We start from the raw sequence: 11,455 nt of genomic DNA on the forward strand, positions 1-11,455 counted from the left end.
GCCGTGACTGGTGCTTGCAGAGGTGCTGAGGCATAGTGGGTAGTGGCCATCCTTGTGTAGCCATTGTAATAAGAGGGGGTGGTGTGTGCTCCCAGGTCACTCTCCTGGAAAAGACTGAAAACATTCAGAGAATATAAACAAGTGTTCTGCAGCTTGCAGCTTGTTGCAGTTGTCTTGAACTTTTTTGGTAAAGGGCCAAATAGTAAGTATTTCAGGTTTACCAGCTACATACCATCTGTTGCATAATATCCCTTGTTTGTGTTTCCTTTTTTTTTTAAGATTTTATTTATTTTTAGAGAGGGGGAGGGGGGAGAAAGACAGGGAGAGAAACATCAGTGTGTGGTTGCCTCTCGCATGCCCCCTACTGGGCACCTGGCCTGCAACCCAGGCATGTGCCCTGACTGGGAGTCGAACTAGCAACCCCTTGATTCACAGGCTGGCACTCAATCCACTGAGCCACACTGGCCAGGGCTGTTTGTGTTTCTTTTAAACAATCCTCTAAAAATGTAAAAGCTATTCTTTGCCCCAGAGCCTCACATAAAGCCAGGCCAGATTTGGCCCCTGGTCCGTAGTTTGCCAACCCTTGAGCTATTGGGTGGCTGCGTGGAAGCTTACCCATTGTTTAATGCCCACCTAGGTTAACCTCCCCTCATACACCTACCCTGTCTTTCCCTCTCCGATTGCCTGCCGGTGCTTCTGGAGACCACAAGGTTATTTTAACAAATGTCTCTACAAACTGAGTTGGGGAGTGACTTTTAGAGTATCCTGTTATTATCTACCACTGTTTCCCTATACTGGCCAGGAAACCTCGGGGTCAAATGAATCGATAGCTGGGGTGGAGGGAAGCAGAGGTAGGGGATACAGTGAGCAGAGATAAGAGGGAAGGCCCGAAAGAAAGAGCTTGGGAGTTCTTCCCCTTCTACATGCCGAGATCCTAAGAAAATACGGCCCAGAATCCAATGGAGAGGTCTCGGGTGGGTGCTGCAGAAGTAATCCCATGAATTCTGAACAGCCCACAGCGCCGTCTCCACAAGGAGGAGGAGAAGCAACAGAAAGGGGAGAAGGGAAATGAGAAGGCAGGAGGGAGAAAAGAAATGAGAACTGTTGGCCATCTGCCTGTTTCACAGATGTCTTTTGTTGCTGTGTATGGCAACAAAGCCCCCGTCGCCCAAGCTGGGAGCCAGGCACACAGCGGCACTATCAGGGACAGGGCACCTGGCCACCACCCATCACTGATGTCCCAGACTCCAGTGTCCAAGGACCATACAACTGGGAGATAAAGCCCCAGTGTTTGAGGAATGAATTTGCTCCCTGGTGGCACGCACGGCTTGCCCTCAGCACTGTGCACAGGAACCCCCCAGCAGGCCTGCAGGCAGTACCCTCCTATCCTCCACTCTGAAAGCTAAGGAGGCTGGGAGGTGGGGTCAAGGACCCAGAGGATCCTAAGAAGTAGGCCAGAAATTACAGGGTGTTGTCTGTTGGTTGTAGGTCTGCAGTGAGGTTCCCTGTGTCCTCAGAGGGAATTTGTCAGTGCCTTCTGGATCAGAGAGACCTCTCAAAGCCAAGGGGCAGGCCCAAGTCTGGGAGACCCTCAGGAAGAAGTCAGTTAGGTCCAAAGTGCTCATCTGGAAGCCCAGGACTCTCTGAGCCCCTTCCTGGGCCCTCCTTGGGCTGGTGTGGAACCTCTGGGTCAGAACCAGGGACAGAAGGCCTGCGTGAGCACAAGGGTTTCCCAATTAAAATTTCCTCCAGAAAGCAGCTGCAGGAGCCAACTTCAGGGCACAAGGGCAGCCACAAGGTTAACAGCAAGGCCGGGCTCCTGTGTAGTCACTCCAACAGATCAGTCCCATAACACTGATGGAGCCCTGTGGTGTGTAACGCACCGTGTTCGGTTCTGGGCTTTCGGAGATGCTATCTTCCTGCCTATTTGTATTACACAAAGAAGCAACAGAAGGGGGCAGCAAAGCCCCATCCAAGCAAGCCTGCTCGGACACAGCTGCTGATTCAGTACCTGATGGAGGGCCCCAGGCTCCCCCAGCCCTACCCACACCTCAGCCCTTGCCCCAAGCAGCTCCCGCCCCACCCATGGGCAACACGGAATCTAAATTCTAGTAATGAGATGTTTTTGTCAATTTATCTTCATATGGGTCTGTGCCTCCCTGCTTTTGTCTGAAAGCCAGAATCTTTTTGTAACCTCCGAATGCTCCTTTTAGTGCAATTTGAGCTTGTTGTCATCTCATTTCCTATTCTGTTTCCAGGAGTTTCTTCTGTTCAAAGCAGCTGGTAGATTTTCCCCAAAGCTCATTCAGTGTTACGCACCAGGGCTGGACTCCTAATAAAACCACGGCTTCCAGGTTCCCCCAAAGGGCCAGGGACCCCGAAAGAGAATGGGAACAGTCCAGCTCATAATCTTCATTCATTCATGGGTTGAATCCTATTTCCAAAAACAATTTCACATAGTTTCTAATAACCATGTCTACTATGCCCTAGGAACTTTGCTGCCAAAAGGCAAACAAATGATGTAGCTTCACCCTCTGGCAATAGACTGAGCTCCCAGACAATGGGGCCTGTCTTTCTTAGGTCTGTGTGCCTAGCACAAGCCCTGATGGCTGGTAGTTAATGCATCCTTGGTTGGACAAATGAATGGGTACCTTTTAGAGGAGAGTAATGAAAATTACAACTCTCCTTGACGTGATTCCTAGAAGGTAAAGAAGATGGAATAAAAGCTCACCAAACATTTGCTAAATGAACAGGTTTGTGGAAGAGGGGCTGCACATCCGGGAAAGGGGCTGGGGTAGGCTAGGGGCGTCAGCGGCGAGTCGGTGCCAGGCTCCCCACCTCCTCCCCCAGAAGATGCACATGCTTCTCCCTCTGTCTCTCCAGGTCCCCGACGTTTGCTGGTGGCCTCTTCTCCATCTCCAAGTCCTACTTTGAGCACATCGGTACCTATGATAATCAGATGGAGATCTGGGGAGGGGAGAACGTGGAAATGTCCTTCCGGGTGAGAGTGAAGAGGGCTTCGAGGGGGGAACCGCAACACTCCCGGGGACAGCCTGAGCACCTCTCAGGCAGCAGAGATGCCACATCTGGAACTGAGCTTGCAAGGTGGCTGTTTCCTGCTGTGACTGCGCTTTCCTCCGCTCCCTCCCCGTGGTCCCCAGCTTAGGGCTTTGGGGGTCAGGGTGGATGGTGGGAAACAGGTTACCTCAGAGAGAAGGGATAGTAGTGGTGATGGAAACTGGACGTCTGGGGGCTGGGGACACCTCTCATGTGTCTGTCGAAAAGGATTAGGGCCAGATCAAGGGCTTAATGGTAGAGGACCCTGGAACAGATGAGTAAGCAGTCACTACCCTTTCTGTAGAAAAATCAGGTTCCCCTTTCCAGGTCAGAGGACATGAGCTGTGGTAGACTCTAGAGCTTCCCTATCCTGAGCTCAGAAAGCTTGTACTGAACGAGAAGGTGGTGGCCTGGATTCGGGTGGACCCCAGAAGTCTAAGAGGTTCCAGGAATAAGGCAAGTCAGGGTTAGGTTAGGAAGAAAGGATTGCCTCTCGTGAAATCTGCACTGGTTCCCAGGCCAGTGGAGGGATAATCAGTAAGTAAATGAGCTCATTTATGAAGTCACCTCTCACAGTGCCTGGCACATACTAAGCGCATCTTTAATATTTGCTGTTACTATGGTAATGTATTTCTGTTGCTACTATACTAAAATGAACAACATACCTCCTAATGTAAAACCTAAAAAGAGAAGACACAGGTGGGAGAGCTCATACAGGAAGGTCTCCAGTCACAATAACTCCGAGGGTTCTTGTTCGAGGCTCAGCTGTGAGCCTCTGACCTCCGTTCAGTGTCTCTCCTGGGAAGCTAGTGTGCTACAGGTAGTGACCACAGGCCACCTGGCAGGTGACTGTCCTTGCTATGATTAATGCACTGATGCTCAAGTTTCCAGTAACACCTGGGGGAGCTGATAAACTCACATTTTCAGGTCAAAAAGCCCAGTGACCAGAGCTCACAGTAGGTATACAGACACAAAGTTAGCCAAACTGTCTTTTCTCTAAAGTGGGCCCTGGTAACCCTGTGGGCCCTGCAAATTTCTGTTTGCTTAAATCAGAGTGAAGCAGTAGAGAGCTCAGGAGTGCGCCGTCGTGGCCCAGGGAGAAGCCTGGTCACTGTCCTTTCTTCCAGGAGAGAAAGCAGCATGTCCCTGAGTTCTTGGAGTCTGGGTCTCTGGGAATAGAGCAGAGCTACTTGCGGGGAGATTATTGCCACCAGCCCCCTGATGGCCCCATTCTGTTTCCTCTCCTGGCAGGTGTGGCAGTGTGGGGGCCAGCTGGAGATCATCCCCTGCTCTGTGGTCGGCCATGTGTTCCGCACCAAAAGCCCCCACACCTTTCCCAAGGGCACCAATGTCATTGCTCGCAACCAAGTGCGCCTGGCTGAGGTCTGGATGGATAACTACAAGGAGATTTTCTACCGGAGAAATATACAGGCAGCAAAGATGGCCCAAGAGGTGAGAGGAAATGGAAAATGGTGCTCAGGAGGTGTCTGGATGGAGAGAAGTGCAGCACCCCAGACCCTGGTCAAGGGCTGACCGGTAGAGGTGCCCCCATCGCTACCCCGGCGCTTCCCTTTACAAGCCATAGACCCATGAGCTAGAGCCCAGGGAAGCTAGAGAAAGAGGGGAGGAGCCTTTGTTGTCCCTGCCTGGAGAGCCCCAGTGTCTTTTAGGAGGGAAGGGCAAGAAGACTCGGAGAAAGAACCTCTTCCAGGAGGACTGGCTTTACTCTGAGAGGCTCAGACTGGGCCTGGGAGGAAACCGGGGAGTGACAGGGGAAGAGGGAGCAAGGGGCCGTGCAGGGGTGGGGGTCCCCGAAGGCAAGATGGGGTTTGGGATTAGATGTGAGGCTGGGTCAGTGGCTCCCACAGGTCCTGAGCAGGAAGACCCATTCTGGGAGACAGTGGCCCCGGGAACTCAGCTGCTTCCACCCAGATGAGAAGGTCAAGGCTAGTGGAACCGACCTTTACAGGGCTGGCTTTGTTGACAGAAATCCTTCGGTGACATTTCTGAACGACTGCAGCTGAGGGAACAACTACACTGTCGCAACTTTTCCTGGTACCTGCACAATATCTACCCAGAGATGTTTGTTCCTGACCTGAAGCCCACCTTCTACGGAGCTGTAAGTTTTAAGAACCATCCTCACAAAATCCCCTGGAGAAGCTCAGGAACACTTAACCCACAGAGATCACAAACAAGAATTTAATTACACTCTCCACACTCCTTTATCCAGAAGGAGGACTCTGGGGCTTCTAGAGATAGCTAAAATCCTTGTAAGAGAAAACCCAGAAGCAGTGGTTCTCACCCACCTGCATTAGAATCATCAGGAAGGCGTGTCCAACCACAGGCTGCTGAGTCACTGGGACTGGGTTGGAGCCTGGCCATTTGCATTTCTAGTAAGTTCCCAGGTCTGGGGCTGATGGTCTGGGGAATCACACGTTGAGATTCCGCACTCATAAGGAAATTCCCACATACTGAGGGCTTCTCTCAGGGACCTGGCAGCCTGGGGGGTTCCCAGCTAGCCCTGGCCCAGCCTCTGGGCTCTGCATTTCACTTCACTACTAACTCCAGGCATCTGGGTTAATGAGGACAAGAATCAGAGGAGAAATATAGGCATGCAGATTTATTCCAGTCTGGGCCTGATACCATGAACTGTAAAACTCCTGACTGTGCTCTCCTGGCTTACCTCTCTGCTCACTGTTCTGCAGATAAAGAACCTTGGCATTGATCAGTGCCTGGACGTGGGCGAGAACAACCGTGGGGGGAAGCCCCTCATCATGTACCCCTGCCACGGCCTCGGCGGCAACCAGGTATGCAGCCCAGCCTCCTGGGGCAGGCCCAAGAGAAGCCTATCTGGGCATCTCCTCCCTTAACAGGCCCCCTCTCTCCACTGAAAATAGTCCTTTCCTAAGGTCTAGGGTGGGGGAGATCCAGGGAGAGGAGGAGATGCCATCCCTGCCCTTAGAAAACTCCCAGTATGAGGGACAGTACATGACACAGAGAGACAAGATGTGAGTTCTGAATCAGGGACATCCAGAGGGCCCTGGGCATCAGTGCCGGGTGCTGGAGAGGGGCCGAAGGGAGAACTGTCCATCAGAGAGGCTTGCTGGAGGGTGCCGTACCCTAAGTGATGTTAGGGTGAGTGTGGTAAACTTTTGAGCACTTTCCCTCACATATACACAACTTCTATCTTCAGTGCCTCCTCTGCCCAGAAAATACCACTCATCCTATCACCCAAAAATGACCCCCAAACAGCCACCTCCTGACGTCTCAGTCATCTGGTATCCTGAAAATCTCCTCCATGCCCTACAATGCCCAGCTCTTCCTGAGGAGTAATTAGTAACTTCCCCAACCCCAGTCCCTCAGTCTGCCCTGAATGCTCAGCACTTGGTAAGGAAGAAGCACTTGAATCACAACTGAAGCGCTGTGTGTGTGTGTGTGTGTGTGTGTGTGTGTGATTCTAAAGCAATTCCCTGCACTACCAGCCTGCACAATGATTTCAGGTGGTGCATTGGTGAACCTTTTCCTTTTACTAGTAATCTATTAACAAAAAAAGAACTAGCATATCAAACACATGACTTCTCAAATAATGCTGAAAATGAAGCTAAGTTAAAATTTTGACTAAATAAAACATAGTAAGTAACTAGCATTCTAGTATAATCCAGATACAGTTTTAAAAAATCCCAAAGGTGACCCATGAATTACTAATGTCCAGTCACCCGCTCAGTTGCCTCCCTGGGAGGCTCTGTGGTTGACATCTCAGAGCAGACGGCTTCAGAAGGTGCTAGGCAAACGCTGCCTGTCCCTCAGACCTCCTCTTACCTTGACTTCTAGTACTTTGAGTACACAACCCAGAGGGACCTTCGCCACAACATTGCAAAGCAGCTGTGTCTACACGCCAGTGCTGGCACTCTGGGCCTTCGGAGCTGTCAGTTCACTGGCAAAAACAGCCAAGTCCCTAAGGATGAGGAATGGGAATTGACCCAGGTAAGTCAGCCCCAAAAGCTCAAGTATCAAGAACCTAAGGTCACAGCTGCCCCCCTCCTTATTTTTTACATCTTATGCCTGAGATACCATGTGTTGGATCATGATGTAGAAAGCATGGAGAGTGTGGGCTTGGTCACAGGCAGGGTTTCCGGGGCTTAAGAAATATTTGGTGATGGCTGGTTCTGGCTGACATAAAGATAGGGTCGTGTGTTATGGTCTGTGGCCAGCTGTGTCGTAGCTCAAATATTTTGAGACTGAACCTAAGTGACAAAAAATGAAGAGTCGCTCATGGCTCCTGCCTGGCCTGTGTGTGCCAGGCACAAAGCTGTGCACTCACGCGCATTGGTTTATGGTATCTCAGGGGCTCTTCCCAAGTAGGCAGAGTCCCATTTCCACAGACAAGCCAACTGAAGCTCAGCACGTTTGTGACTGACCCAAGACCCATACCTAATAAATGGCAGGCCTGAGATTCAAACCTGGATAAGTCAGACTTGAAAGTCTTATGAAAGTCAGATTCTTTCCATTACAGCACACTGCTTCAGGATTTATCATGTAATTTCTACAGTGCTAAGCCCAAACTAGCCCCCCATGAACCCTTACACCCTCCTCTACCCCAGTCACCAGTCCCTGGCTCAGGGGAAGAGGAGCCTAACCTTGGGGCCACAGGGAAGGGAGGAGTCCACATAGGGTATGAGGCAGAAAGGGGAGGTAGGCAGCAGTGGCCCGGTCTTTAAGACTGGCCACGGGGAGGAGGCAAGCCCTGACAGCATTTTCCAGTTAGCTCGAGGTCCCTCCTCTATCCCAGCCATTCAGGCTGAAGCTGGGGGTGGGCAGCGGGCACCAGACACAGTGCAAACTCAGGAACGCATCCTGTCAGAGTTACTAGAGGTTTGATCTAGTAGCACCATCACAGGGCCAAGGCCGGGCTGACCGTTGGCTGTGTCATCTTCTAGGACCAGCTCATCAGGAATTCAGGATCTGGTACCTGCCTGTCGGCCAAGGACAAGAAGCCTGTCGTGGCCTCCTGCGATCCCAGCGACCCCCGCCAGCACTGGCTCTTCATCTAGGCCGCAGATCACCCTGATGGGAGTTCCCACGAGCCTCTCAGGACACAGGGTTTTGGGGACCCTGATACTTGGGAACCCATTCATCAGCTTCTCTGTAGGCCTTAAAGATGGAGTTCTAAACCTAATTTTGGATGTCAAGGCAGGACCTCCTACTCCTTGCAGTGACGTGGGGCCCATTTTCTTTATGCTGATGAAGAGACCGTGAGAACACGTCATCATGGCCCAGAGCTTTCCCTCTGTCCTAGATACAGACTCCCAAGCAGAGAGAGCTCCTGGGACAGGGCCCGAGGCAGCAGTGCCGAATCCAAGAGAAGGACTCCTGCAGCCACGTCCTGCACCGCTGGTCACGTAGCGCACCCACAGAACCCAGTAACACCGTATACTCCTCTGTTAGGGGTCTATGAGCGTCTCCTTTGCTTATCATACCCCAAGTCTGTAGAGCCGTTTACGGAAAGCGCCCTGACAGGAATCCTTTATCTTACTTCCTCTGACAATAACTCTGTGAGAAGGGCAGAACAGGAGCCTGCATGCTCACTTTACAGAGAAGGAAGCTGAGGCAGAGAGGGGTAAAGGAGGTAGCCTCGCAGCTAGTGGATGGCTGGAGCCAAGACTGGGATTGAACACAGAACCAGGGCGCCTTCCACCACACCACAAGAACACTAAACAACTAGCCATCAGCCTGCCCATTCTCTCTTCTCTCCTTTCTGGTCCTGTCTGGCTAGCTGGTCTCCATAAAGCTTAGAACAGTGGAGCCGGGTAGCCGGGAGGGAGCCATAACGCTCATGGAGCCAGTGATTCTCAGGTTTAAGTTCCCGAACCCTTTTTGTACTGCCCCATGTGTAATGTGACGAAGGGCAAAGCAGCCCTGGGTGAAACTGAGGGTAGACGAGGGCAGTGCCCATCAGCCCCTGAACTTCTAAAATACTCTAAGACAGTTTGAAAACTGTCATTTTAGCTCAGGCTTATCACTTTCCTTTTATAAAACCGAGGGCAAATAAGTGAAGTAATTTGCCCAAGGCCACACAGCAAGGCATTGGCAGCCCTGAGGGAGGGCCCAGATAAGACCCATGAGAGCCTTGGGAGCCTGAGGAATCAGGGACAGTGTATACTCCACACGTGATTGCGTTACTGGCCTTGTCTGCTGTGCTCACATGAAGTCCCCACGTGGACCACTCCTGACAATGCCTGTCAGCTCTTTTCCCAGCAACTCGGACTCCACACACACAGACGCAAGTTCTTCCAGGTCTGACTTTCAGTAGCAGGCTGTCACCTCAGGCATCGCCACGTGAGGGCGCCATGGGACCACAGCTGCCTCTCCTTCCCAGCAACTCATTACTGCAAGTCTCCTAAGCTCCCTGAAGAGCCCTGCAGAGGAAACACTTTGGAGTAGCCCACCCAAAGGAGAAAGGCATAGCCTCTCCCAGGATGTGGCCTGGAGTGGAAAAGGGGAAAGGTCTTCTGAAAGAGAAGAGAGTTGGACGTGAGATCCCCAGGGAAATAAAGGTTTTATGACATTGGCATTGGATTCTTCTTCACCCTTTATTGTTCTTTCGCTGATCCTTTTGGAGAACTAATTGATTCAGGCTGCGAAGAACTACACACATCTGAAAAGTTCTGTCACAGCCACTGGCTCTTGTTCCCAAACAACCCCTGGCCCCCAGCTGAGCCTCCATACTGGGTGTCAAGGCCATGTAGACCTGAGGAGTTGTAGAATGGGGCTCTTCCCCTGTGGAACTCACACTTGAGCTGGGGAAGCAGAGATGTAAGCAAGTGGTGGAGTGTTTAGAGATATGCTAGCTGACTTAGAACAATTCCTCCCACTTCGGGGAATCAGGGAAGGCCTTACAAAGATGGTGACATTTGACTCGAGACCTCAAAGGATGAGTCCTCAGGTGGGAAGGATTCAATGAGCAAAGACCTCATACGAGAAACCATCTGGCACAAGAAGAGTCACAGAAGGACGGAGGCACAAGTGGGTCTGGGAAGCCAAGAGGACATCAGGGTGAGGGAGCAGTGGGTGTAGCAGCTGGAAGACGAAGACCACAGTATGACCTTCAGGGGCACTTGTGCCTTCATAAAATATTTTTTAAATTATGTTGTATAGTTGCATTGGTATAAAGATGACTATAATCCAAGCTGATGGAATTCATCTTATTTCTTCTTACTTTAAATAAACTAAAACATTTTTGTGGGCCCTGGGCACTGTACCCACTGTACCTGCTGGGTACGTCAGCCCCATACAACAGGGGTGCGGGGCCCCATTGAAAAGGCCTTGAATGTCATGCCAATAAGTCAGCTAAGCCATTGGGAGCCACCGTTCCTAACTCTAACCCTAGCCCTACTCTTGGTTGCATTAAACATCCAATCGTTTATCAGGCAGGCCATTTATCCCAGTATCACTCACACAGTCTATTACATCACCCAACAGCTCTCCAGCCCAATCTTATGATATATGCCCAACCAAGGTGCCCTGGTGTGATTCCTCACCCACCCCAAAGCAGCACGGCCTCTCTCAGGGGCAGTCAGTTCAGAGTAACTCACAGGAAGTGAGAGATGCAGCGGAAGAGAGACAAGATCACATGACATGCCTACAGAGTAGGCCCAGGTTTGGGGGTGAGGAGAGGGCTACGAAAGCGGGGTAGTTAAGAGGAGGGAGAGAGCACTGACAGGTGGTGGAAAGGCTCAAGAAACCAGCTTCACGGCCTCTTTTCAGCCAATGCGGGCCTTGCCCTAGCCTGACATCTGCACTCTTCCTTAATACCCACCCTTCTGACCACTCTCAGAGCTAACCTGAAACCTTAAAACTTTGATGCTGGCCCTGCGCTGCTATCTCCTGGCTCTAAGGGCCTCTTACCTTTCTAAGCTGCTCCCCTTTGGGGGTCTATTTCCCACTGAAAAGTACTGGTGCCATTGCCAAAAATAGCTAACTGCCCCAGAATTTATTATTTACTTATTTTTAATTACAAAGTAATTCTGTAGAGAATACAGAAAAATATGAGTTTAAACAGTGAAATTTATCTCCACAATGCTATCAATTCATACCTATCAATTCGTTCTCTAGATGTGATGACTCTACATCTTGGTGTAAACACTTCTATACTATTCTTCAGTGAATCTACAAATACACATGTACACAATACCATATTGTTTCAACTTCATTTCTTTTTTTAAAGATTTAATTTATTTTTAGAGAGAGAGGGAAGGGAGGGAGAAAGAGAGGGAAAGAAACATCGATGTGAGAGAGAAACATTAATTGGCTGCCTCTCGTACACACCCCAGTTGGGGACCAAACTTTGCAACCCAGGCATGTGCCCTGGTCAGGAATCAAATTGGAGACCTTTTGCTTT

The 11,455-nt window shown here is 50.7% G+C and overlaps 1 protein-coding gene across 6 annotated transcripts in view; it reads left to right on the forward strand.

Annotated features, from left to right (window-relative positions):
- GALNT6 (polypeptide N-acetylgalactosaminyltransferase 6) overlaps positions 1–10,994 on the forward strand; it is a 31,962-nt gene extending 20,968 nt beyond the window's left edge. For 3 of the 6 annotated variants that reach the window (XM_045829060.1, XM_045829062.1, XM_045829063.1), the window contains 6 exons: positions 2,884–3,001; positions 4,309–4,509; positions 5,045–5,176; positions 5,763–5,864; positions 6,889–7,041; positions 7,995–10,993. In XM_045829060.1, coding sequence (XP_045685016.1) covers positions 2,884–3,001; positions 4,309–4,509; positions 5,045–5,176; positions 5,763–5,864; positions 6,889–7,041; positions 7,995–8,108 — 820 coding nt within the window. In that variant the 3' untranslated portion in view covers positions 8,109–10,993. Of the gene's footprint in view, positions 1–2,883; positions 3,106–4,308; positions 4,510–5,044; positions 5,177–5,762; positions 5,865–6,888; positions 7,042–7,994 lie in introns of those variants that run through there. The other 3 variants (XM_045829061.1, XM_045829064.1, XR_006784598.1) reach the window with 2 other exon arrangements.
- Positions 10,995–11,455: the final 461 nt, after the last annotated feature.

The sequence above is a fragment of the Phyllostomus hastatus genome, unplaced genomic scaffold (assembly GCF_019186645.2).
Source record: "Phyllostomus hastatus isolate PE091 unplaced genomic scaffold, TTU_PhHast_1.1 phas_scaffold_93, whole genome shotgun sequence".
In the NCBI taxonomy this organism is placed as follows: domain Eukaryota; kingdom Metazoa; phylum Chordata; class Mammalia; order Chiroptera; family Phyllostomidae; genus Phyllostomus; species Phyllostomus hastatus.